General features: G+C 35.2%; 3 protein-coding genes across 7 annotated transcripts; 1 reads left to right on the plus strand and 2 right to left on the minus strand.

Moving 5' to 3' along the window:
- The first annotated feature begins 2 nt into the window (after nt 1–2).
- Nucleotides 3–4,002, plus strand: si:ch211-102c2.4 (uncharacterized protein LOC568178 homolog). 2 transcript variants are annotated; one of them, XM_067438947.1, is made up of 6 exons: nt 3–17; nt 2,400–2,483; nt 2,569–2,865; nt 3,021–3,110; nt 3,235–3,254; nt 3,483–4,002. In XM_067438947.1, exons 2-6 carry the CDS (start codon nt 2,444–2,446, stop codon nt 3,489–3,491), a joined length of 456 nt encoding a protein of 151 aa, XP_067295048.1. In that variant the 5' UTR covers nt 3–17; nt 2,400–2,443; the 3' UTR covers nt 3,492–4,002. The 2 variants fall into 2 exon arrangements, with proteins under 2 accessions (XP_067295048.1, XP_067295049.1); XM_067438948.1 differs by lacking the exon at nt 3,021–3,110 and having other exon boundaries at nt 2,569–2,864.
- Nucleotides 4,003–4,133: 131 nt separating this feature from the next.
- Nucleotides 4,134–20,070, minus strand: rabl6b (RAB, member RAS oncogene family-like 6b). Of its 4 annotated transcripts, none has more exons than XM_067438943.1 (17): nt 19,903–20,070; nt 18,987–19,417; nt 18,602–18,736; nt 16,635–16,682; nt 15,528–15,557; nt 14,622–14,674; nt 14,388–14,479; nt 14,142–14,282; nt 13,693–13,798; nt 13,347–13,450; nt 10,003–10,388; nt 9,262–9,427; nt 7,793–7,981; nt 6,669–6,984; nt 6,341–6,524; nt 5,490–5,545; nt 4,134–5,392 (listed from the first exon to the last, which is right to left on the minus strand). In XM_067438943.1, the coding sequence occupies exons 2-17, from the start codon at nt 19,117–19,119 to the stop codon at nt 5,201–5,203; spliced, it is 2,331 nt and encodes a 776-aa protein (XP_067295044.1). In that variant the 5' UTR covers nt 19,120–19,417; nt 19,903–20,070; the 3' UTR covers nt 4,134–5,200. The 4 variants fall into 4 exon arrangements, with proteins under 4 accessions (XP_067295044.1, XP_067295043.1, XP_067295046.1 ...); XM_067438942.1 differs by having other exon boundaries at nt 14,388–14,482; XM_067438945.1 differs by lacking the exon at nt 15,528–15,557.
- Nucleotides 20,071–20,593: 523 nt separating this feature from the next.
- Nucleotides 20,594–27,256, minus strand: tcn2 (transcobalamin II). Its single transcript, XM_067438949.1, has 10 exons — nt 27,123–27,256; nt 26,861–26,915; nt 25,124–25,298; nt 24,782–24,951; nt 23,379–23,531; nt 22,841–23,013; nt 22,584–22,758; nt 21,301–21,481; nt 21,055–21,173; nt 20,594–20,929 (listed from the first exon to the last, which is right to left on the minus strand). Exons 1-10 carry the CDS (start codon nt 27,123–27,125, stop codon nt 20,868–20,870), a joined length of 1,266 nt encoding a protein of 421 aa, XP_067295050.1. The 5' UTR covers nt 27,126–27,256; the 3' UTR covers nt 20,594–20,867.
- Nucleotides 27,257–27,380: the final 124 nt, after the last annotated feature.

The raw sequence follows: 27,380 nt of genomic DNA on the forward strand, positions 1-27,380 counted from the left end.
CACAGCCACAGCACGGGGTCTGTAATTAATCCTTAGGAAAAGTAATTGTAATTAAAAAATTATTTAGAAGGGCATACAATACTGTTCAAATGTTTGTGGCCAGTAAGAAATATATATTAATACTTTTATTCAGCAAGATATACCAAACCGACCAACAGTGGCAATGATTGTAGTAATAATGTTACAAAATATTTCTATTTCAAATAATTGCTATTCTTTTGAACTTTCTATTCATAAGAGAATCCTTTAAAAAAAAGTCCTATCACTGTTTATACAAAAATAGTATAGGCAGCACAGCTGTTTTCAACATAGGTAGTAATAAGGAATATTTCCACAGAAATATTATAGCCTCCTAAGAAACATATTTTGAAAACGTTTTAATTATGTCATTACATTGTTAACACTAGAGCATTAGAAACAAATGGGAATTTAATTTTTTTAGTTAATAATATATTTTTATTTATATGTTATGTGTTGTACTCATAAGGCTACATGACATGAAATAACATGACAAATTTCAAATTTGAATTTAAAAGGATTTTCAAGTTTCATTTTTTTTAACTAAACTTTGTTTAAAGATGATTCTTAACTGTTATGAAAGATATAACCGAATACATTTTACTTTATGCAATAGGCTATGCGGGTAAAATGGCTATATTGGTTTTCCCATTTCATGCAACTATACACGCTGTATATCTAATTTTCATATTAATGTGTTCTTGAAGCAATAATATTCTTGAAGTGTAATAATGGTAACTTACCATACAAGTGTAGTTTTACATTTCCATTTTATTGTATTTTCCACATCAGTATTTTATTGAAACATTGATGTGTATTTTGTGTATGTGTATTTAATTGCTTGTTGTGTCCCCAAAATGCCTGATAAACATGATTCAAGTCACGGTGTTCTGAAGACATATATGATATCAGTGCCCTGTTTTGTAACAGAAAGTCTTATTTTGATTAGAAACAACATTTTCCTGAGATGCAAACTATTTGAAAATTAGTCAGATGATTTGAATGATAATTAAACAATATTACAAAATATTATTAGTTAAGAGTGCTACATTTGATCATTCAGTCATTTTTAAAGGAGAAGTTGTTGTCCTGGTAAAACCTCAAAACAAAAAAAGATTGAATGTGCTTTTTACAGTACATCCAGTATTGTGTCAGAGAAATTCACTTAAATATAATGTCCTCTCGTACGAGGACAGTGGCACACAGGAGGATGGCCAGCACAACTGTGTTCACCACTGATAATAAGTGAGCACCAAAGCAGTTTCAGTTTTGTGTGTGTGTTAATTCTGTTATCCCTGTTCTGGTTTGCCTGTGTTCCCAGTTAGTTTTCTTGGTTGTCTTGATTTCTTGATTGTTTAGGGTTTTTCAAACTTTATGATGCCAGGGACCCCCAAACATGATGGACCTTTTATACACGACCCCCTTCCTAAAATCCATCTGTATATTTTTATGTGTAAAAGAACATTTAAACTGTTAGATAAATAGTAAACAGACATTTTTTCCAAACATAAAATTGGCTATACTTAATGTTGGATGTATACACTTGAAGAAGAAATATTTTCAATAAAAAATGATTTAAGCAATTTTCACAATAAATTTGTGTAAGCAGCTTATCTACTGCGTTAAGAATACTGCTCTACAACCCCAGTGAGCAAGATAAAGGGCACTATAGTGAGAAAACCCATTAGAAAAAAAAACAGTTAGAATGTTCGGTAGACTTTAACCATTTTTGCTTTGTCTTTTTATTCTCTGAAAATGTCTGGAGACCCCAGTTTGAAAACCCCTGATCTAGATTACTCTCTCCATGTATTTTAATCCTGATTTTTTTCCCCCTGCAAAGTCCTGATTTTTCTATTGTTGGATTTGATAAAGTTTGTGTTTGTGTTCTACTCCTTTATGTGCATTATAGCCACTTCATGACAAGCAGTATAATTATTTCTCATGTCACACTGAAGACTGCTGAAAAGTCAAATTTGCTATTGTAAAACATTAAAATAGAAAACTTTTTAAATTGCAATAATATTTCACAATATTACTGTTTTTACTGTATTTTTGATCAAATGAGCGCAGCCGTGGTGAGCTTTAGAAGCATAAAATATATATGTAAACTGTACATATACAGTACTTTACATTTTCAAATGAATGAAGATAGATAAAAACAATTAAGAAGAAACAAAAAACATTTTTCATATTAATAAATAGGCCAATATCCCATGTGCTAAAGACAGCAAGTTTACAATACAATGTGAAACAGTTTAAGAAATGGTTCATGAAATGATGACCAGACTGTCTGTGTTAAGGGAAGTAAAAGACATGTTCCTTCTAAATGTGTTCGTGGCGAGTTATTTCCTGTATCTGTTTCCTCTTCTACAACATTTAAGACCAGTACATCCTTAGAGACTCAAGCAGTCTGTTTTCAGCCATCATGAATCTAATAACAGCATCTCTGCTAATGATCCTAATAGGTAAGGTCAATACACGCATACAGACTAAATTAATACAAACTCAACTACCATCTCACAGAGGACAAATGCCATTTTTTCTCCACAGGACACGCCACATCTGATTATCTACAGAAACTCATCTGCCCCTATGAGAATAGGAATATATCTCAGAACAGAAGGGTGTGGTGCAAAAGAGATGTCCAGGATGAAAGCTGCTGTACGGGCTTCTCATTCCGGCCAGGTGTCAATGAGTTGGAGGACGGCAATATAAAAGTGCAAGATGATGGAAAGTCCTTCACCGTCTCCGTACAGACACTCTCACAAGGGGACGGAGTCTACTGGTGCGGGTTCATGACTGAAGACAAGGTCATTGTTAAACTGGCAGAGGATTACTTTACCTCTGGTAAGATGAAATGCTACTTGTCTATTTCCCTTTAGATGCTTTCCTCAACACTGTATATGTTTAGAAATACTTTCAACAATTTTCATTTTAAATATTTGAAATTCCTAATCTTAAACACAGTGTGCAGTGATACAGAGTATTAATCTACGTTACAGCTCAATTTAACTTTGTCTGGTCCATTCTCCGCTGGATTTTATTTATTTTGCTTGCTTTGATGGCCATCTCAACTCACATTTATTTAAACAGTGAGTGCTCACACAATCCACCTTAGTTTATCATCACATTATACTGAAAAACACTTTGAGATTTGAACATCTCTAACATGTGTATTTTTTTATCTGTTTACATCTTCTGTTTTGCTGACCATAGGGAAACATGTAGATGCAAAGGTAAGAGTTTCAACTTTTAAATACTTCAAATCGGTCGCTGCCTTAGATTTTGAATTATAATCAAGATGGCTGTACAAGAAAATTATATTAAACTGACTGAATCTCAACTAATGTGGAAAAAATAAAACTGTTAAATTGGTTTATTTTGATGAGTTAATGTAAAAAAATGTGCTGTATTGACTTATTGATCTTAATAAAACATTTTAACCGAATCCTTTAATTTTGCAGACATCATAAGTAATGAAGTCTGAGGCAAAAGAAAGGAGGAATGGGGAAGTCACACTTACTGAAGATAAAGAAAATATGCTTGAACGTCAGCCAAGCCGTCGGCTGTAAATGTACATTTCCTAGTGCTATTTTTTACTTTTATTTCACAGAAAAGTTCCCAATAGCAGCATGACTATATTCAACACTTAATATTTAAAATAAAAATAGGTAATAATAGTTGTTTGTTATGTAATTGAACATACAATGTAATGCTTATAAATAACATCATTGCTATTGCATTTATGATTAATGTAAAAGTTAAACTGCTCTGGTTTAGGAAACAAATCTGTTTTTTTAAATGTGTGTTTTCCTCTTTTTAATAATATGCCAGAGCATATGAATATGTTTTCTTAATAAACTGTACAAAAAACAAATGTCATTTGCCACCTCATGTAATGTAAACAAATAAATCCTCAATAAACAATGTATAACACAATTTTTATGTAAGATTACATATATAAAAAACATTGTGGAAGCTAAACTGTATATCTGTGAGTTGCCCAAAGTGTGCCGTCTTTGCTAACTTACTTTGATTATTAGTACAAGAAAACAACTTAAAACAAGTGAAATTTATGATATAGCCACACTGAAAAAGAGGAAAAACTTACACAGTCACATTGCAAAAATATTTTTGTATTTTTGTATTGAATTCAGTTTTCAAGCAACAGCACAGTTTCATTCAATCATGATTCCATTGAAAATTAGGCACACAAAAAAACAAACAAAAAAAACCTTAGATGACAAATACATCATAGTTATTTCTTGTAATTTACCGTCATAAAACAATAAAGTAGACAAAAAAATGGAGTGTAAAAATTCTAAATTGTATAATTACATACAAATTAAAAAAAAGTAAAAGAAAAACACAAGTTTGCATAATGACACAGTAGATAGATCTCATTGTTTTATCCAAGCACACGCATTGGTCTATTTGAGCTCTTTAAAGTTAAGTGTTGCATTTCACCATAGTCTCCTTTAAGGTATTTCCAGATTTAAAGAGTGTGAGAATAATCATGTTTGATGTCGTAACTACTCCATTATCATAGTGATCATTTATTGATCAAATTTCTTAACATTCCTAAAATATGTATTTTTTTAAATATATTTTGGGAAAACAAATAATCCTACCATGAAGTACAGTATATTCATTTCAAACACTAAACACAGCAAAACTACACAAAGCCAAGCTCTCAGAACATCTATTGAGCATAAATACCAATTCATCCACATACACAAGGCAACTAATAAAGCAATAAAATAAATGAATGATAAACATACATTGGTTCACATATGTGATGATGAAAGTATTGCAACCATATAAAAGCGGGTATGTAAACATTCAGAAAGCACAATGAGTGAGTGAAAATAGTCCATTTCAATCTGAAAAACAAAGTACAAAGGTCAAATTGCATGCAAGATGTAGCAATTTTGCATGGCTTCTCCACTTATTGCAGTTTGAGCCCAAAGAGTGTGAACTACGCCAGCCCTTCCAACCTCTTCAGGCATGGAAGGTGGATTGGGAAGTGTTTGTGGCAAGTGGAAAACCTGCGTTAAACGTTTCTTAACCTGTCAGTAAGATATGTTGTCTGCTAAAGAAAGCTTGTTTTGTGGTTTTTGACGAGAACTTTTTCAAGCTTGTGCTACCAATGCACAAACATTGTTTTAGCAGAGACAGAGTGTTACAGTTCCTCATAGTCGCCCTCCTCTCTTTTTGCTAAGCCTTCTTCTCCGGCCAGAAAAGCTTCGAGATCATCGGGTTTCTTGCTTCGTAGCTTTCTCTTTTTCTTCTCTTTTTCATCTGCGGTCCCAGCTACCTCATCTCTCTCCTTTTTCTTGTGCTTGTGTTTCTTCTTGCTACTTTTGTCATCATCCTACATGAAAAACGAAATAGTTATATAACTAACTATTATAGTCATAAAACATAAATTTCATTTATGAAAGGTTGTAATGGAATGTAATATAATTTACCTCTTTACTCTTTTTTTTCTTTTTCTTCTTTTCCTTGGAATGTTTGCTTTCTTTTTCTATGAGAATAATAATAGAAAAAAAATTACAGATAGCTGTTAATTTGCATATGTTCACACATATAGACTTTTCAATTTTTGGGGTTAGGTATTTATTCGATCAAAAATACAGTACAAACAGTAAAATTGTGAAATGTTACAATTTAAAGAGCTTTGTATTTGACTATATTTTAAAATGCCAGACATCCTTCTAATATGCTGATTTGATGCGCAAGAAAGATTTATTATTATTAATATTATCACAGTTAAAAACAGTTGTGCTACTTAATATTTTGGTGAAAACTGTGATGAATTAAAAATAAAAATTCAATGAATGGCATTTATTTGAATAGAAATCTTCTGTGTTTCTATTCAAATAAATGCCCTTCTTTTGGGGGGGGGGGAAATCATTTACTGTCACTTTTGGAGAAAAATAAATAAATTAATACATTTCATATAATTTTTTATTTAATTTTTTTAAATGTTACCAGTAAAAAGTGGCCTACATTATTTTCAACATATCTAGGCAGTGACAGAGTGCAAGCATATTTGTCTAAAATAATTCTGTATTTCTGCTTCAGAATCATGAATATTTTTATTCTGATGTCACCATGGTCCTGTGCGTTGGGTTACCAGCACCAATTTCCACCCCCAATTTAATACCAAATTAGTTTTTTGTTTACCATTTACCATGTTTTTGAGTATCGCAATAATATTGTATCGTGATATGTATCGAATCGTGACATAAGGGTATCGTCACACCCCTACTTTACATTTAAAGTCTGTTTCATATTACAAAATTATTCCAAGACTTGCCATCTTGCTCATCGCTGCTGTCTTTGCTTTTGATCGACTTCTCCTCAATTCCTAGGCCAAACAGGTCACCGTCATTCTTGCTTTTAAAGGAAAGTACAGTAGGTTTCATGGGCTCAGGGATTTTAGCCGTGTTGATGTCATCATCAGATATATCAGGGATATCATCTCTAACTGGGAAAGCGTCCTGGAACAAGCAACAAAAGGTTTTTCTGGTTATTCAAACCTTAAATTTAACAATTATCCATATCCAGAGAAGTCACCAAAACATGAACTACAATGCCCATCATCATCATCATCATCATCATCGTCGTCATTATGATTTCAGTACCTCATTCACTTTCTGTATGACTTCTTCCTCACTCTCAAAGTCAGGGTCATCCATGACAAATGAAAGCATCTGTTTGGCCACAGGCACGTCTGGGTCTGTGTCAGAGGACTCTGCCTGAGCCGATCTTTCTTTATGTTTTATGACCTGTGTTTGAGGGTCAGCCAAGGCTGCTGCGTCCGACGCTGTCTGCAGCGTTTGAGTAGTGTGTACTGGAGTGGGACTGAGAATGGAAGTCTCTATGCTCTGGATCTGGATTGCTGGCTCTTTGTGGATAGGCTTTGGTTTGTCCTCCAGTGTCAATGAATCCAGAGTCACCCTGAATAATATTATTGTTAATATTATTAACAATTAACATGAAAACCTTCAGGTGTTTGCTTCAGGTAACAAACTTATTGCCTACAACACATCAGCTATTATTTACTAGTTCATCAACATCTCACTTATCAATGTAACTTAAATCTAGTTTATCATTAAAGCCCTGTTCACATCAGAGAAGACTATAAACTATAAAGAGAACTATATTAGCAACCACACCAATGTAAAATAATGTTCTGTTTATTATGAGCATGCATTGCAGTTGATTCGTCAGCAGTTTTAAATGCTTGACCTCTTTAAAGGCCCCCTGAAATCAAAATGTAAGTTTTTTTTAACTTTTAGTATGACTATGTTAGCCTTAAGGTTATAAATAAGCTTTGATTATCCGATTATGATGATAAACAGTTAGAGATTAGGAGGAAACTGTGGTTGGATGACTTTACCAAACAGAAAGGCTCTAATCAAACGGTGTATTAATGAAACGCTATTGGCCGTAAAAAAAGGGGAGGAGCTTCTTATAGCTGGAGCCGATTTAGGGGAAATTATGTCAACAGATTGAATAATGCTGCACGGTACAAAGCACTTCAGTGGGCCTTTAAAGCAGGAATGATTCTTATTGGCTGTTTTTATCATTCACCAGCTGGAAAAATATAATTCTGAAAGTGATTCCAACAATATTGATAATGTTTTAACTGTGGTGTGGACTTCCCTATTCTCATAGAAAAGATTATTAACATTTTATAGTTGTTGTTGTAGTTATCGTCCTTGGTGTGAACGTGCCTTAATAAAAGGCAGGAATTCAAACTTACAGGTGAGGTTCAGGGTCAAGTTCTTCATCCTGAGTTACAACAGGTTTTGGATCCTCCTCATCACTGGAGAGAGTGATATCCAAGCCTTTACTGACAACAGAAGCTCTGGGTTTAAGTTCTGTATCATCAGGGTCCAAATCATCCTGGAACTCAGCAACCATGGGGTTCCTTTCTCTTGCTTCCCCATCACTAAAATAAACATGTTACAAGAACGAATGCAAATGCAACTTATTTTCTACTGAACATCAGCTACAATGTCTCACATAGTTTTGAACAAAATAAACCGCTAGCTGTTAATTAAAGTATAAGTATATTTTAAGTAAAATTACACTTCCATGCAAAAGTTTGGGGTCTGTAAGTTTTTTTTAAAGTTTTTTTTAAAAAAAATAAAATTATAATTTTATTCAAATTATAATTGGTCAAAAGTTACAGTAACACCATTACTAATGTTGCTGAAAAAAAATGCTGTTCCATTGAATCAAAGGATCCTGAAAAACTGTATCATGGTTTAAAAAAAATATAAAGCAGAACAAAAAAAAAAAAAATGTTTTGCCTCACTGGCACGTCATCCTCAATAAACACGTCTCCAGTGCGACAACTCCGATCTTTAAAATATTCATATTCTTGTGTAATCAACGCGCCATCCTCAATAAACCTGTCTTTTGCGTGATACCCAGAAATTTTGAATATTCCAATGTAATATGATTTCTGACCTGTAAGGTTGCCATAATAATAATCATACACTGTTTGATAATAGGCCAGAGGAGAACTGGCACCCTGACTGAGTCTGGTTTCTCCCAACAAGGTGCATTTTTCTTCATTATGCCCTGATGGAGTTTTGGTTCCTTGCCACTGTCGCCTTTGGCTTGGCTTGCTCAGTTGGGGAAACTAAAATTATGATCCAAGTTATTAAACTAAATATACAAATAAAACTAATTAATTAGGTCTTATTTAATTCTATAAACTATAATACTGATCTGCCAACATTGTCGCTATATGATAAATTAAAATAAGCTGATAACATCACTGTTTGCTCCAGAACGACTGTACAGCCAAATCAAATTTTGTTGCAATATTGTCCTGTTTGACACTGTGAAGCTGCTTTGAAACAATCGTCATTGTAAAAGCGCTATATAAATAAAGTTGATTGATTGAACAAATCAGCATATTAGGATGGGTCATGTGACACTGAAGGCTGGAGTAATGTCTGCTGAAAATTCAGCTTTCTCAAAACAGAAATTAATTACATTTTTAAGTGAACTAGAAAACAGTTATTTTAAATTGTAAAAAAATATTGTATAATATAACTTTTCAAATCGAATGAATGCAGCCTTTGTGAGCAAAAACAAAACATTTTAAAAATCTTACAGATACCAAACTTTTGAACAGTAGCGTATATTGATTACATTCCGTTCTAAAAAAAAATAGCATATCACGTATTTTATCTTTGTTATTTGCCTTTGGTGTACCTGTCACTATCTGCAGTACCCGCAGCAGAGGGATGGGTGTTCATAACCGGTCTTGTGTTAGAAGGCAGACCGTCTTCCAAGAAGCTTTTGTCTAGTCCCTCGTCTGGCACAAAATCATCCACGCTCTGAACTGTAGGCAGAGTCGTTGCAGATACTGGATCTGGCTCTGTGGAAATCCAAGAAGTGTGAGGTCACATGATCTGGGGCAAATACATCTTGCATTAAAAATATATAAACAGCAGCAATTACAATGAGTTCCAAAGAAGAACATTGGTAAATGACAAAAAAAATTAGATACATTGATATGCGCTTCACTAAATAACTACTGCTTGATATCCAAGCTCCTTTAGGTGGGGTGCAAGAGCTAATAAAATCCTCTCCAAAGCTCAGGAATGCACAAAGTCTTGTGATTTTCTACTGACCCACAACACATCCTTATGATCTGCACGAGTCCTAATCCTCCCCATTTTTCACGGCTTTGTGGGTCTCGCTCGAGGAAAGCTCTCTCTGAGAGAGGATGTGTGTGTGTGTGTGTGAATGAATTCCTCTCAGCCTTCAAATCCCTTTTGCAGTTCAAAGCATTAGGGCAATTCTTTAACAGTGAGTCACTGAGACACTGAACATTTGAAGAGAAAGGCATAAAAGATGTTTTAAGTGCCATTAAAAGCTCAGTGTTTCTAACCTGAGTGTTTTCTAATACGATAAGCACAAGCAGGTAGAAGCAGCGTGCTAAAAACTTACCCTGGGTGACAGCTGGAGGTTCCTGGGCAGGAGAGGAGCCAAAGAGCCTGGAGATGAAGCTGCGTTTCTGGATTTGAGGAGCAGAGGCAGGAGCCTGAGCTGGAGAAGAGACTGTTGGGCCAGGGTGAGCAGGAGAAGGGGAGGGAGAGGTCACAGACTCTTGGGTTGAGGAGAGAGGTGGGGGAGGAGGGGACGGAGAGGGAGATGGAGACTTCAGGATCTGGGAGGGAATGGGAGGCTGCTGGGGGCTACAGGGGCTGGAACTGCTAGTGGAGCATCCACTCTGAGGAACGACAGGAGACTGCGTGCCTGAGGAAGGGCTTTGTCCGTTAGCAGGGCCGGGAGAGTTGTAGCCTTTACTACGAGAGTCTTTCATTTCCAGGAAACTGAAAGTTATAACAGACACCTAATAGTCAGATGGAACCCACTGCAGTTCACAAACCAAATTTTAAAACAAATGTTTCTGAAGTCTATTATGTTCAGCAACAACTTAAAATTTTAACATAACTGTTTTCTATTTTATCTAGATTTTAAAATGCAATTTATTCTGGTGATGGCAAAGCTGAATTTTCAGCATCCGTTACTCTAACTTTTAGTGTTACATGATCTTTCAGTGATCCTCCTAATATGTTGATTTCCTGCTCAATAATCAATAATGAAAAGATTTAAAGGTGCCCTAGAATGAAAAAATTGAATTAACCTTGCCATAGTGAAATAATAAGAGTTCATTAGATGGACATCATATATTGTGAGTCTCAAACACCATTGCCTCCTACTTCTTATGTAAATCTCCTGCATGATAAACACCACGGAAAAATAAGGGATTCTCAACATAACCAGTGTTCGAACTATACTGTGGCCTTTGGGGGAGCCCACTTTTCGGAGGGGGGGGGGGGTGCATCCCTATACACAAAAGAGGACGTGTATATTCACACAGTCACACAGACCTATATCAACCCAGCCACAACACATAATTGGGAATAACATGCCTTAACACAGAAGCGACCACAGAGGCTTGAGGTCAGCCTCTTTTTCTGTTCTTCCAGAAATCCAAGATCAAGAAGTGGATATTCGTTTTTGTTTTTTCTGCGAATCTTTGCTTTGACATGTACTAAACATGAGTGGAATTTGCACCGCAGTGCCACCACACCTTGATGGTCATGACAAGAACAGCATGTTATCTTTATTGAAGTGAATTAGATTTAAATCGCCGTCATGCATGAATTAATTATATATTTTTAGCAATTTTACAAATAATAATCCACAATGATTACATTACATAAAAATGAAATTGCACCTCAAAATAACACAGTGTCAATATTTTTGAGACCCCCCAAAATTTCACAAATCAGGTTTTCAGGGGAGCCCATGTCTTATTTAGGGGAGCCGAGCTCCCCCTAGCTCCCCCGTAGTTCGCACCCTGAACATAACGCCACCTGTGGGGAATCGCTGGGATCATTAATATGTATGCCCCCAACATTTGCATCGGTCCGAACATGTTCATTGTCAGGCGGAACTAAAGCTGAATAATTGGGAGTTGTGCAGGTAAACAAGCGACACTCGAGGATGGTGAAAATGGCAGATCGTGGACACAAATGTCATGTTCCAGGCTGTGCAGGAGATGTGAGGACTTTTCATACCCTTCCCACAGATAAAAAATGTCAACAGTCATGGGTGATGTTTATTATAATCGGGTACCACAACAGTTTGATTAAAAATCTTAATTTGTTCGGCCCATTTCAAGCAAGCTTCGCTCAGCGTCACCTATGGTCATGAGCTGTGGGTCATGACCGAAAGGACAAGATCCCGGATACAGGCGGCTGAAATGAGCTTTCTCCGCAGGGTGGCTGGGCGCTCCCTTAGAGATAGGGTGAGAAGCTCGGTCACTCGGGAGGAGCTCAGAGTAGAGCCGTTGCTCCTTCACATCGAGAGGAGCCAGCTGAGGTGGCTCGGGCATCTATTTCGGATGCCCCCTGGACGCCTTCCCAGGGAGGTGTTCCAGGCACATCCCACCGGGAGGAGGCCCCGGGGAAGACCCAGGACACGCTGGAGGGATTATGTCTCCAGGCTGGCCTGGGAACGCCTCGGGGTGCCCCCGGAGGAGCTGGAGGAAGTGGCCAGAGAGAAGGAAGTCTGGGCGTCTCTGCTTAGACTGTTGCCCCCGCGACCCGGCCCCGGATAAGCGGAAGATGATGGATGGATGGATGGATGGATGGATGGATGGATGGTTTCTTAGAGAGACATCATTGTATAGATAATGCAAGATGCTAGTACAGTAAAAAATAGGAAACACCAAGTACCATACAAAATTAAATAGTGTCTAATGACAAAGGTTAATATTATTTTGTATTACAAAATACAACCGCAGATACTTATGTCATACTACGTTAGTTTAGTTGACGTTTAGTTGCTAACATCACCTTCTTCACCATATAAGTTAACGATAGTCATTTGACAAGGCTTCTAGTCATTTTGTAAAAATCAATATTTATATTTTTGAGAACTTAAGTATGATGTTTTTGCATGCTTGTATTTCAGATTAGGCTACATCACAGTCACTGCGTAGCCTACATTGTGACTAACGTTATATAAATATTTTTGTTTTGCAATATTTTATAGTATATAAACTATAAAAAAGACGAGTCTAAAATATAGTTTAAAAAATAAAAACTTGAACAAAAAACACTGGTTTTGGTTTTGTCGGGGGGAAAGAAGAGCGTTCATGCTTGCGGTTGCCAGATTTCAGTAATTTAAATCCCCCAATCAGAGCTTTTCTGTGAAAAGAACACGTATACTATCTGGTGTTTTACCTAAACATGTTCAATCTAGCAACCATATGCACACAAGCTCTCTCTCGCATGCAAATGATTTAAAACCACCAATACACAAATAAGCTGCATTTTAGCAATCTCCATTTGAGATGTTTTGCTTAGTGTCATTCAGTCGGTCTGTGTTCTGTCAGGACGGTCAGAACTCACAAGCCACTTTGCTGAACAACTAAACTGCTGTGTTCTGCTAAAAAATAACCCAATCAGAGCAGAGCTCAACATTAATATTTATGACTCTTCCAAATAAAGCACAAATTGAGCATTACATCCTAGGGACAATTTATAGGGTTGTAAATGGACCTGTAAAAACAAAGTTTGCCCTTAAATAAGCCATATACCCTCTATGTAGATATTAGAGAACAATTTAACATATTGTTTTAACTCATTCGAGGGCACCTAGAAATGGATACTATTGAATCGTAGTGTAGTTGCTGATATTTGAATCAGAATAATGTTTGACTATCCAGTTGGTGAAATGAAACTACAGGAAGTTTGTGGGGTGTTTTTACTTCTTACATATCATAGTTCTGATCTTCGGTCTCTTGCTGAACTGATAGCTCCTCTAGAGTGGCATCGATGTCCAGCTGATTGGTCTCTAGCTGTCGTAACAGGGTCTCTCTCTGTGAAAGATAAAAATGTAAATGTTTCCTTTACTATCGTTTAATTTAAAGCTGTAACAACTAGCGTAATAAAGTAACTGTGATATGGGCAAACATGCAGAGAAAGACTTCTTATCTAATTTCTGCCAGGGACAAGACAGCTTATTTAGCCTAATACTAACAAATAACCATTAACTTTGTCTGGTAGCTGGTTGAGTTTTTATTTGATTACATCTTCAGAAGACAACAATTAGCCTTCTTACCTGAAGCTGCAAGAATGGAATGTTGAAAAATCGGTGCAAATATTTCAAGCCAAAACCGTTTTTCATGGAAGATTCTGCATAGTGGATGTAAGATGAGCCAAGAGGTCTACAAAATCATGAAGATATCAAACATCAATAAAGCCCGCTGAGAATTATTAAACACTAAAAAAAATTCATTAGAGAACATATTCCATGATTTCCAATCCTAAACACAAACAAGTCAAATGAAACAGCATTCACAGCCCATTTTACCACTATAATACGACATATGTCCAAGTTAATGGGTAAAAAAAAATAGGATATGAATGGTTTGTAAAAACTTTGGGGGGGGGGGGGAGGGGGGGAGCACAAATATATTTTGATTTTAACCTGATAAATTGTTTGTAATAATATCAAGAATGCATAATAAGTGTCCTTTTACATATTTATGCTGACTGTAATGATCTAACCTGTTAAGACCAGCGATGAAGTCACGGATGTCATCGGGCAAGATGACTCTGTGTTCTCCCATGTCCCGGTAATTCCCCAACACACATACTGGCACATGAGTGGGTACCTTGGGCAACTCCCGCAGAATGTAATTATAAGTCCTATTGGTGCAAATAAAGCAGACGTTTCGTATACCAAAGAACACGCTGAGTTTTGCACGATGGAGAAGTAGTCTCTGGAGATGCTGAGAGTCTTTGTTCACCTACCACTGCTTAGTGATGTCAAACATCAAGACCACACCATTGCAGTTCTTATACACATCCAAAAACTCAGCATCCAAAGCCAGTTCACTCTCCGTCTGCTAACAGCACAGAGACATTTCCGGCTAAACATTATTTCAAATGTCACTATTAATGTCATAAATCCTCACTATTAGACAGTGAAGGGCATTTTTAACTGCAGTTACACCTGATTTTGTTAGAATACTACAATAGATTTACCTCTTGAGGTTCATTTTCCAACTTCAAGTTTTCACCTCTCTTTTTCCCCTTTCCTAAAATGTCAGAGGCAGAATATTGTAACACAGCAGTTTAAATGTTTGGGGTCAGTCTTTTTTTGTTTTTTTTGAAAGACAGTAATACTTTTATTCAGCAAGGTGCTGAATTTGATCAAAAATGGCATTAAATACATGTATAATGTTCCAAAAGATTGCTATTTCAATAAATTATTCTTTTGAAGTCTAAACAGAAGAATCTAGCGTCACGTTTTCCACAAATATATTTAGCAGCATAACTGTTTTCAACATTGATAATGATAAGAAATGTTTCTTGAGCCCCAAATCAGCATATTAGAATAATTTTTGAAGGATCATGTGACACTGAAGACTGGAGTAATGATGCTGTAAATTCAGCTTTGCCATCACAGGAATACATTTATTAAAATAGAAAACAGTTATTTTAATATTACCATTTTTACTGTATTTCTGATCAAATGCAGCCTTGGTGAGCATATGAGACTTCTTTCAAAAACAAATCTTTCCGACCCCAAACTTTAAAACAATAATGTAGATCAAAATTAAATATGTCAAATTAGTTGAAAACAAATTCCAGAAACATCCAGAGCATCAAAAACAGATAACAAAATGTGGCTTCTTCCTTTTTCAAAAAGGAAGTGACATTAGTGGTATTAGCAAGAATAGTTTTTCTGCGGTATCATTACTGCACACTGCATATCATTATGGTTGTTTTTGTACACTTCTAGCCTAGAAGTGTACGTGAGACTCGATATATTTGTAGTTCTGCCACAATGCAGTCAGTGAAACGTCAGTTTGCACTTGGATAACACAACAAACAGATCAAGCACAGGCAAGTCACAGCCTAATGTCTACAATCTAATAAGTTTCTCACCTACACCTTCAGGAAGGGGGATTTTTTGGCCTGGTTGGACAGCAAGTAAGAAAAATACCATTAATATAAATGACTGGGGATGAAGGAGGGCTGAGTGAAATGGCTTCACGTATGACCATCAGAATGAGATGGAGGATGTGAGTTATACAACGACATGCACTGCCTGTACACTAAACTTTAAAAGGCATAAACAAGAAAATGCATAGTGCTTGGAATACACTACATGATATTTAAAATCTCAACAGATTTTCTAAAAATAGGCATTACACACTAGCAGACTTTGTAAATGGTTACAGAGAAAAACTGGACATCATACACAAAACAGACTTCAAAGCTACACTGTGTGATATTTTCCCCCATCTAGTGGTGAAAAGGTATATGACCATCCAGTGAATAATAGTTTCTGTTCCTCTCAATTCTGATTTCGTTTTAACTTCTACGGTGGCCGATTTAGTCCAAGATTAACATGGCAATCTCCCTCTTCACATTCGACATGGTGCCATCGAGTGTTAAAACGCGAAAGGCGAAGGTTGAATTTACAGGTATGTCCCTCTTTGGCTAATGTACTTTCAAAATGGAGGGGCAACATGGCGACCAGCATTTGAACCCCTCACCCGTATGTATTTTCAATGGAATATTATAAACTTACCAGAATACTTTATTACTTAAAAGAAGTAAATATACATTAATGAGCACATATATTTTTGAAAGAACTAAGTGTTTTTAGCTAAGAATAAACTAAAAAAGTTACACAGTGTAGCTTTAAAGCCCTCTGAACACAACAAACTTGCACGGAAACACGTGCCACGTTACTAGAAGGAAGACACATAAAATTAATACAGTGTGGCTCAAAATATCAAACTTGATATCCTCCGAATGGATGGAATTATATACAGAGTCTATGCCCATCATACAATGTGATTTTCTGTGAAATCTGTCAACTTTGACAGCACAATATCTGATGGCTAACTTTTGACTCATCCAGACTGCAAATCAGGCCCAAACTATAAACTACACTGTAGTGTATCCCAGCCTTATGATGAATATGACAGTCATCTGATCAGAATGCTAAGAGAAAAGACTTGTAATAGGCTGGTGGCAACTCACCTTTATCCACCACATCCCAAACCTCCACCTTCACCACATCATCAGTAGCTGAGTAGAAATGACAACAATTTGAGCAGTTCGGAAAAACTGAGGTAACTTTCTTTCATTTATATCAATTAGGGGTGTAACAATACCCTCATGTCACGATACTGACCTTACGATATAATATTTTTGCTATACTCCAAAACATATGGTAAAGGGTTTACAAAAAATATACTGTTTATCAAAATGCTAAATTTGTTATTACATTGGGGGTGGAAATTAATAGACTTGGACATAGTGCTGGTAACCCAATGCACAGGACAATGGGGACATCAGAATGAAAATATTGATGATTCTGAAGCTGAAAATACATCATAATTTTAGATAAATATGCTTGAACTCTATCACTGACAAGATATATTTAAAATAATGTAGGCCACTTTTTATTGGGAGCAAAAGACATTTGCCATTATTGGGACCCACAAATATCCCCCCACTGCATTATTAAATTATATTTAACATTATATATAGTTAAATGTAGCACTGACACTAAAACTGTAAACTTGATTTTTTTCTCAGTTTATTTTTATTTTGGGTGAACTATAGACAATACAGATTGGCACTATCCGCGACACATATTGTTGCATTTTTGTATTGTGATAGACATCGTTATACAATATACTGTTACACCCCTAAACATACTTTCTATTCCCTGTTGTTCCTGAAAAGAACAGTATTACATATAATTGCATATTATATTACTTTGTGCTATAGTTTTCCTGAAGCAATCTTACAATTTTAGTCAAGGTTTCAGCACCACAAATAATCTGATTCTAAGTTACAGTTCTAAGTCCAAATACAAATGTCAAAGAATAATTTTTTTACCCTTCATTTAAAATTTTTACTTTGACAAATATATATATGTGTGCGTGTGTGTGCGTGTGTGTGTGTGTGTGTGTGTGTGTGTGTGTGTTTACATATTTTTTATTTGAGTTTCTGTTTCCTAATACAAAAGTACTGTACAAAAGTAAACACAACCTGTTTAATAAAAAAAAATATAAAAAAAAGAATTATATATATATATATATATATATATATATATATATATATATATATATATAAAATAAATACATTTTAATTCATATTTATTAAATATTAAAAAATATATATATATGAATAATTGTAAAAATACTGATTATTTGTGGTGCTGAAACCTTGACTAAAATTGTAAGATTGCTTCAGGAAAACTATAGCACAAGTAATATAATATGCAATTATATGTAATACTGTTCTTTTCAGGAACAACAGGGAATAGAAAGTATGTTTTGGCAATGAGCACAGCACTTCAAGTAAAATGTTGAATACAAGTAGAGCCATGCCCGCTGTCAATGGAAGGAGGTCTCACTGTAAATTACCGCTAACAGGTTCCACCATGTAAATGTGAAAGCTTTTGACAGATGGATGTACATAAATAGGGAAAACAAACTCTAGAAATCACTAGATATCTAACATTTAATAAGGGTCATTTAAAGCCATCGATCTAATCTACTTCCACAAGCTGCTAGACTGCATATTTACCTTGAAGTAAATCTATTAAGCATATTTAAGATGCACAAATGGAAAGAAATAAAAATCATTAGACAATTAGTTTTAGTCATGTCTTTCAAACAAAAGTGCAAAAGCATCTTATTACACACTCTTTAAAATAAAGGGAGTTTTTACAGTAATGCCATAGAAGAGCTATTTCCATTAACAATTAGTGAACAATACTTTAAAAAAAAACCATTTGATCTTAGTGTGAAGAACATTTGAATCTAAATAACGTGTTTTCACTATAAAGAAACCTTTTTGCCCAATGGACATTAAAAGTTCTTCATGGAACCATCAATCCCAATTGAGATGGTTAAGAGTGCAAGTATAAAGATTTCAACAATATCAAGACAAGATGACAGAAGCTTTGATTTCCATAAAAAAATCACGCTTACTTTTATAACTCCAGTGGATACTAGTGACCTGGATCTCCTGAGTGGGAATGTACTCTTCCTGGAACTTCTTACCCTGCAGCCGGTGCCACAGAGTGCTTTTTCCTGTGTTTCTATCTCCTCGAATGACAATCTTCACTGAAAAACCACACATAACATATTAGAGCTTGTGATAACAACATTATTCCCAGCACACAGCGCCCAGGGGCTCCAGGAACACAGACGTGGTTTGTTGTGACATGCTGTGTGTTACAATTTAGTCTAACAGTTTGCGAATGCATTGGAAATGTAGATTTTGTTGTTGATTCAAGCTAAGAATCAACAAAACAATCAAAGAAAACATTCTTAATTATCCTTTATTATACATTTAAGCAGGCATTTGACTTACTGTTGTACTGAACCCCTTTAGCGAATTTTCTCTGCAGACTCTGGTTCATGGACTGTAGGCCAGCAGGGATGTTCTTGTCCTTCACCTGACCAGCCGGCTCAGAGCCGACAAGCTTCTTTAGAGCAGAGAACATCTTGACCAATCTATGCCTCTAGATGCGTATTATAAATATAAAATATTCTTGTCTCAAACTGGCCTCTATGACGCCCCCAGTTTGTCTGTCTGTGGGTGGACAGTTTTCATGCAATGCTCATAAAGCATTTCTACATTAGTTTGAGAGGTGAATGAGTCCTGCTTTGGCACAGCATGACATCTAAGAATACATTCAGATCTTCATCTCTGGAACCCTTTCCATTGAATGACACATGTATTGCAGTCCAGCATCACAAGATCCTCATTCAAGAGTTGAATCTGATCAGCTTCTGCTGCTGCTATAATATACAGAAACAAACGACAAGAGTGAGCTGAGTTTAACGAAGCTGCAAGCATTATATCAAGACCTGGATAAAAAGCCTCGTTCATGGATTGATATGTTGCAATGCAGTGCAGTAACTCTAATTTGCAGTGATGCCTTAGTTTGCGTTTTAAAACCTAGTAGACTGCCTGACTTGACAACATTTTTGGACACCATAAGTGTGTGAAATGATGTCTAAAAATGCTGTCTATGTAGGCAGCTCGCTAAGTTAAGACACTGCGATTTCTACCTTTAGAAATGACCCTGATGTTTATATAATAGAAAAAATTGTAGCACTAAAAAAATTAAACACAAATTGCATAGAAACCAGCGTACTATTGTAAATGGCTGTTATGTCAGATATTTAGCAGCTGTCTGTACATACTAGCCTGCTAACGCGGAACTAACGTTAACTGTATATTTAACAGATTTGTGTCAGATTTGTGATGCTATTGTACTTACAGTGGTATTGTCGTCTATACTAGAGCAACTGAATGATTAGATCCAACGCTCAACATCTTACATTTCTGACCCACTTTGCAATGTGATCATACTATAGCATGTACAGCTTATGAATAATAAAATTATTGAAATGCTGCTCTGTATGTTTGTGAAGTACGCTGCGGTAGGGTTAGATACAGTCACGGCAATTACATTTCAAAATAAAAGTCTCAACACTAGTTATTAGTTCGTTGGATGAGAATTTTGCTACACAACCTATAGACATCTCTATCCATATATATATATATATATACATCAAAAATATATATTTCAATTATAAATTATATCAGTATTTGTTGCTCTGTCAATATTCTTTTACTCAGAATGATTCACAAGAAAATATAAAATTACAAACTCAAAAGCATATTTATCAAGACCAAACACTTTTGGGTGGGGGTGTTATAAAACAGTTTTAGATGGTACAATGGTCCTAAGATTTTTTTTTTATTAGGGGTTAAATGGCAACCATGAGATTACCACATTAATTTATTTAATTCATTCTATGAAGAAAATATTATTTTATTTAAAAAAAAATTAAAGTTACAAAGAAACATGAACTACATGCAACCGTGTGCTACATTAAACATTTTATCTCCATTGTGCGATATTTGGTCTTCTCAACAACTTAATAAAACCAAACATTTTTAAAATGTAATATTAATTTTTTTATTTGTTAATCTAAAATGGTAGCAGCTGCAGATTCACATAGCAATATGTTAGATTTCAAAAGATATTTGCGTGTTACATTTCTAAGTAAAATACTAACAACATTGATATGTTCTGACCTTTAAACATTCAGATAAAACGATGCAACAATCAATCAAACATATCTGTTTAGATCAAGAAAATCAAATCAAAGACAATGATAAGAATAGAATTCATAAACATATTATGTTTCATCTCATTCATCTCGTGTCCAGAAGGACTCAGTACCCAGTGTTCTTAATGGTGATGCTTTGAGCTGAGTCAATCTTGTAGTCTTTGATACCTGTGGAGAAAAGCACAACATTAGAGCATCATACAAGACGGATTGAAACATCATGCGTTACATTTTTATAGACATGTGCATTGTTACGCCTAATTTTATATAAAACGCACGCATTTGTTTCTCACCCTGTGTCAGAGAGGTGCCATCTGAGGAGATGTGCCAGTATCTACGATCAGTCTGACGTGCTTGTTCTTCATTGACCACACTGAGGAAGGGTCCCCACAAGCTGTCCTCTGTGCTAAAACTGTGATGCAGGGAACAAAAGGGTTTGTTCGTAAACAAAATCCATAAAAATGAGTAATACAGTTAAAAAAGCAAACAAATATTTGCCTTCATTGTTTTAACAATATATTTGAAATAAAGCATCTCACGTGAAACCATTCTGTTTGTCTTGGAGAAGGTTGAGGGCTTCAAATAGAGAGGAGCCCTTGAGCACATTTATGGAAAACACTGATGATGCACCATTTGATTTAATAACCTCCACCTGTAGAGGCACTTGCACGTGATTTGGAACAACTTCCGAAACAGAATCCGCATCAATGGTAAGAGTGTCTAAATCAGGAACAACGAACCAGAAGGACACGGAAAATAAAAAGGAGGGGGAAAAACACAAAAGTTAAAATAAATTAAAATGCTGTACTAAAACACAGTTAATACTGCAAAATATTAAATACATATTTTGTATATAATATATATAACAATACTACTATAAAAAAATCCTTATAAATCTTTAAACTTTATTTTCCTTTTTTTCCATTAAAAAAAAGAAAGAAAAAAAGAATTATATTTAGGCCTGAAAACCTCTGGAACGTAAGCAAAAGAAAGAAGACGGATGTTCACCAGCCAAGTTAAATAAAGTCAAGCTGCTTGAATTTAGAATTTTTGCATAAAGTCGCCCGACAGCAATGTGATCGGCCAAGCTGTCATTGGAAATCCACTAAATATTGATTTCTGAACTCTTCCTAAGTTAAAACATTAGTATTTGTACACGTACATGATAAATACAATTAAAAATCATTCATAGACTCCATATCTCCCCTAACCCCAGTCATTTTTTGAAGCCTTCTCTATTGCCTACGTGTTTAAAATGTACAATAGGTACTTTAACACATTGTCTTTGGTCATGTAACAGACTGCAACGGTATTGGTTTTTGGTGCTGGGGGAAAAGGAAAATATCTTTAATATTCAGTTAGATTCTGACCCAGTCTCACTGGTGTTGGGTTTACCTAATAAACATTGCTTCATCTGCTAATAAGATATTGTATAATATTCTATCCCTTGCTGGCAGAAAAAAATATTTTACTTAATTGGATAATAAAACCTTCATCGCTTAAGTTGATTCCACTGGAGAGTCTTACCTAAAAATATAAACTTATTAAAAATATTAGATATTAGTTCCTTTTTGTTTTGAGTTTTGGTGATTTCTTGTATGAGTATTATAACAAAAATACAATAAACATAATTATAGAAACAAACATTAGTATTGTGTTGTTTTCTTTGCATTATTCAAGGTCTAAAAATATGGCATCTCTTTTGTTAACTTTGCAGTGGGCTCTTAATTTTTTCCAATCTGTACGTGTGTATCTTTGGAAAATTAGACTGCAAGCACAATTCTGCTGAACTTCATTGAGCTTGCATGTCTGATGTACGTACCATCCTCATTGCGGCATTCTTTTTTCTTCAGATCAAGATAAGATTGTTGGTGAAGGGCAGGCAGGACTTGGGAGGCTGCCATAGGGTTATGGTATGTTCCTTTCTTTACATCTGCCTTTAAAGCCTCCATAGCAGAATCATATTCCTCCAGCTGACTGCCCATAGCCAACAAGGCCTGTGAGACGGAGGACCATGAGAACCTGCCACTCAAATAAGGCTTTTTTATTAAGAGAAATATTTAATGTCATTATTCTTACCTGCACTGCCAATCCCGTGCTGAACTCATTGCCCAAGTGACCATCAGCTCTCTTAGAGTCAAGAAGCCTCTTCTTAATGGAGGCAAGAGCCTTGTCCAGCTCTGCAGCATCTTTAACAGCAGTTCCCTCGTCTTTCAGACACTGCAAGGCCATGCCTGCCATCGCATGTGAGTCTGAAGGGTGATTGGAATAGTAAGAGACCTTAGCACATCTGAATATATTTCCTTAAATCTAACCAAAAGGAAAATAAATAACAGTGTCCAATATATTATGCAGTCTGTTCCATATTACGCATGACATTCCAAAGCCAGGTGACTTTCCTTCTTCTGTGGAACACAGTTTTGCAACATAGTTCTATGGGACACTTTCATGGTATTTTGTATCCTTTTCTTGTGTAACACAGAAGAAAGAAAGTCATATAGGTTTGGGTTGACATGAGGGTATGAAGATAATGACAGAATTTTTATTTCTGGGTGAACTATCCCTTTAAATGAACTTTATCAATGAATACTGGGCCAGAAAAAGAGACCAAACTCACCAACACATAAGGACTCTCCGTGTTTTATCTGTTTGTGTTCCACAGCATGGATGAGTTTGTGGCTGACATGTGTGCTGACTCTAACTCCGCTCACACATAGAGCCAGAATGCCTAGAGAGTACTGGTAGTAGTTGGTCTTTGGACGGTGACTGACTACAGAAAATAATTTGTATTAAAATTAGAATTACAGTATAACACAGTTACAGCAAATCAGCATATTAAAATGATTTCTGAAGAATCATGTGACACTGAAAGGAAATCCATTACATTTTAAAATATATGAATATAAAATATTTAATTAAAATGTGTCTATTCACACCAAGTGCAAATAGCATGCCCATAGTTCAACGTCCTTAGTGGCGTAATCAGTAAAGTGTATGCATAGCTAATAGATCACTGTTTTGTCACGAACAACACAGGTTCAAATCCGCCTTTTGCAAAGCTTACTCTTCTCTCTTTTCTCATCACAAATCACATCGAAAAGGCATTTATTTTCAATAAAAATTAAGAAAATGTTCTAAATGTGGAAATAAAGTGCCAAACAAAATGTTTAATAACAATAAAAGCATTCATTGTGTAGGGTTGTGCATTCCATTTAATAATTTAAATAAAAATAATAATTTACACTGTTATTATTGCATCCTGTTAATGTACAACAATACTGAGGTGCAAATAGTATGGATCTGTCAAAATAAATGAAAAATGACATGTAATTACTATTCATATGGCAAAGAACGGCAACTTTTATATGGTGTAAATAGAATATATCACCATTTTCACTTAGTAAATAGAATCTACAGCTATTTGCACTTAGTGTAAATATTATCTATTGCTAAGAAAATGAGTTGTACTGAGTGTAAATAGAATCTAGTTGGTATTAACACTTGGTGTAAAAAACATCTATTGTTATTTGCACTTAGTTTAAATAGCAATTATCATGAAGAAAATATGCTATTTTCACTGAGTGTTAAAATCTAGTTGCTATTTACACTTGGTGTAAATAGCATCTATCGCTATTTGCACTTAGTGTAAATAGCAACTAGATTCTATTTACACTTCTTTCAGAAACACAAAAAACCCCAGAGAAGAGTCATGCATCCTGCAATACTACAAACCAGGCCCCTAAAAGTTACGCCTACTACTACTACAATCGTGGATATCAATGACTGTCTGAAACAATCTTTTCAAGTACATTTATTTTAAGTCTTATGTATTAAATGTTGGTAAGGCTATTTATATTGCTTTCAGATCGTATTAAGTATGAAATAACAGCTTTTAGTAAAAAAAACAAAAACAAAAAAAAAGGTTTGTAGTAATGCAGGATGCAGTCAGACACACTTGGGAAAAAAATCTTACAGGCCCCAAACTTTTTATGGTAGTGTATTACATAAAATTGCTCTTACATGCAATGTTCTGTTGCTCTTCTGCCATTTCTTTCTTAAGCTGAGTGAGGAGGGGCTCCCTCATCTCATTATGATTGAGATGCACACTCTGCAGATCATGACAGGAAGACTTCAAAGCCAAGATGTACAGGGCAAGACGACCAACCACCAACTCACCATTTCTGAGAGATCTACAGGCAGATATTTAGAATAGTAATGAAGCAATTAGAACAAAAATATGCTGAAATAGAACAATAGAATTTATTTCCACTACTCTCACACAACACTATCACTATACTGACAACCCTTCCTGAACAAATGTAATATTATTAAGGATTAAATGTACGTAAATATGCTACATACTTCTCAATATCTTCATGAAACCCTTTCTTGAGCTGGTTGAGATGTTCGCTCTCTTTAGCTAGGTTATGGTGTGTTGAGAGCCGCAGGGCGATGTGTACACTGGGATTGGACGGGTTATCTTGTGTATCCACAGAGCGCAGCAGCTGCTGATTGAGGCACTTGAGAAGATCTGATGCTGAACAGTGATACAGAAAACATTCATACTAAGAAATGTATTAAATGCAGTCATATGCACTGATATCAATGTTCTATAATTATAAAACAACAGACTATGATAAACTGTAACTTAATCACTGTCCTCGTTGACCATTGTAGCTAATTTAAAGTGGCAGTTAGGTAAGTTAGGTTATGTCCACTGCTGTCACAGATAATGTATGTCAGATTGACTTTTTACTCACTCAACCCATAAAAATGGCTATGTCTCAATTGTCACAGTTACAAAAGAGAGGGCAAAGAACAGAGTGAGACGATTCCAGGTATTCTGAGCAGAGCTTCAGCCAACAGGACAAACAGAAATCAAATCGGATAGTGCAGTATAGAACATTATAGGTTATATTATTATGGAGAATATTAAAAGTTTACCTACACTACACTAACAAAAAACACTAAAAAATAATACCATTCTTGATGACATATGGCATATAGCAGTCTGTAGCATTCTTTAAAAATACCTGATTAGTATATGAATATTGTAATGATTCAATATCTTAGTATATATTAAATTACCATGTAATTACCATCTATGGCCATCATCTGTGCTGTTTTATTGATACAGTAGTTTATGTAAATGTATTTCTCTAGAAAGGACAAGGGTAGGGGTGAATTCACGTGGATTGGGACACATTTGTCCCAAATGTCCTAATCACTGTGAATTCACCCTATTGCACAATGATGGCATTTCTTTTATTAGACCATCAAATGACGATCACAAGTCAAAATTACATTGACAAAAATAAATGAATGAATAAATCAATAAATAAAGATATAGCTGCAAGCAGTGATGACGGGCCAAAGTAAAATAGGCCTACTCACAATGTTTCAGCTAAACATAACTAAAAATTGCTATGGTTTATAAGTATACAAGTAGTATATTTATAGTGTGGCCCTTTGATGATACAAAAGGTTTATGGTGCCCTTATAATGTTAACAAAGAATGATGTATCTTTTAAATTTACGAGTCATTCTTTCTAGTACATTCACTGTTTTCATCCCTGTTTCTTAAGGGTCATTGTCTCTAATAATTCATGTAATATGAATTTTAAAAATGAATGAATTCATCAAAACACCTCTGGTGCCCCCTCCTTATTTTATTTTCCTGTCTAATCTCTCTCATATGATTGGTTTGTTAATATTGGTTTATTAATATTGGATGTATTATTAGCATACTAAGCAGAAATGTAAAAAGTTACTAGTAATATTTTTTTTATAAGTAATATAAGTTCTAGTTATATTTTTCCTTAAGTATAATTAAAAGCTATACACTATTGGAATAAGTACTAATATCTAATGAACAAGTACTAACATCTTTAAAATGAAATAGTACCTTAAAGAATAAGCACTAGTACCAATGGAAGTACCTAATGGAATAGATACTGCCTATTATATATATATTTTTTAGATACTAGGCAGAATCTATTCCCCTAAGTAGATCCTAAGGAGAACAATAGGGCATTCGCCATTCCAGGCAATAGAAAGAATTGGAAAAGTAAATCATTAGTCGTACTAAGTCTTACTTACAACACGGTTTTCCAACAGCCAGCGCCAGCAGCCCACTCACAAAGATAAGAGTAATCTGAGATAGAAAACAGTGTTATTTCATGAATTACCAAGCATGCCATCAGACTGACATTACATTACTCACAAAATGCGACAACAATCGAAAGCATATTCAAGTTTTATTTTGTTTGCAGTATACTAATTTATAACTTTTATTGAGTTTACTGTATGTTATATCATAATAACGAAAGATTGCATTTTTTTTAGTCAAGGTGCTTCTTACCATTTTAAGGCTAAGTAGGGTGTTCTGCTGAATCCAGTTAAAATGAACAACCGACTCTTTTACTAAAATATTATGACCGTGAGTAGAGGAGGAGTTTGTGCAGTTAGTTACTCATATACAGAGTTTGTAGTTTTGCAACATCTTGTCGACCTGTGCACTTAATGATCTGCAGTTCTTTTGATCTGTTTTGTTTTTTGTATTCCGTGTTATTTTGAATAGTTCTCGCTTTTTTACCGTGTTTTTATGTGTACCAGAAAT

The sequence above is a fragment of the Pseudorasbora parva genome, chromosome 3 (genome assembly GCF_024679245.1).
Source record: "Pseudorasbora parva isolate DD20220531a chromosome 3, ASM2467924v1, whole genome shotgun sequence".
Classification (NCBI taxonomy): Eukaryota; Metazoa; Chordata; class Actinopteri; order Cypriniformes; family Gobionidae; genus Pseudorasbora; species Pseudorasbora parva.

What these genes read in the sequence shown, in the direction of transcription:
- si:ch211-102c2.4 (XM_067438947.1), top strand. Translation starts at nt 2,444, where the DNA reads ATGAATCTAATAACAGCATCTCTGCTAATGATCCTAATAG. An exon ending in TCTGCTAATGATCCTAATAG is followed by an intron (nt 2,484 to 2,568) that starts GTAAGGTCAATA and finishes TTTTCTCCACAG; the next exon opens with GACACGCCACATCTGATTAT. An exon ending in AGAGGATTACTTTACCTCTG is followed by an intron (nt 2,866 to 3,020) that starts GTAAGATGAAAT and finishes TCTACGTTACAG; the next exon opens with CTCAATTTAACTTTGTCTGG.
- rabl6b (XM_067438942.1), bottom strand. Translation starts at nt 19,119, where the DNA reads ATGTTCTCTGCTCTAAAGAAGCTTGTCGGCTCTGAGCCGGCTGGTCAG. An exon ending in CCCCCTTCCTGAAGGTGTAG is followed by an intron (nt 14,675 to 15,527) that starts GTGAGAAACTTA and finishes CTGACATTTTAG; the next exon opens with GAAAGGGGAAAAAGAGAGGT. An exon ending in TCATACAGAAAGTGAATGAG is followed by an intron (nt 6,525 to 6,668) that starts GTACTGAAATCA and finishes TGCTTGTTCCAG; the next exon opens with GACGCTTTCCCAGTTAGAGA.
- tcn2 (XM_067438949.1), bottom strand. An exon ending in AGAATGCCGCAATGAGGATG is followed by an intron (nt 21,482 to 22,583) that starts GTACGTACATCA and finishes TTCCTGATTTAG; the next exon opens with ACACTCTTACCATTGATGCG. An exon ending in TGGCACCTCTCTGACACAGG is followed by an intron (nt 20,930 to 21,054) that starts GTGAGAAACAAA and finishes TTTTCTCCACAG; the next exon opens with GTATCAAAGACTACAAGATT.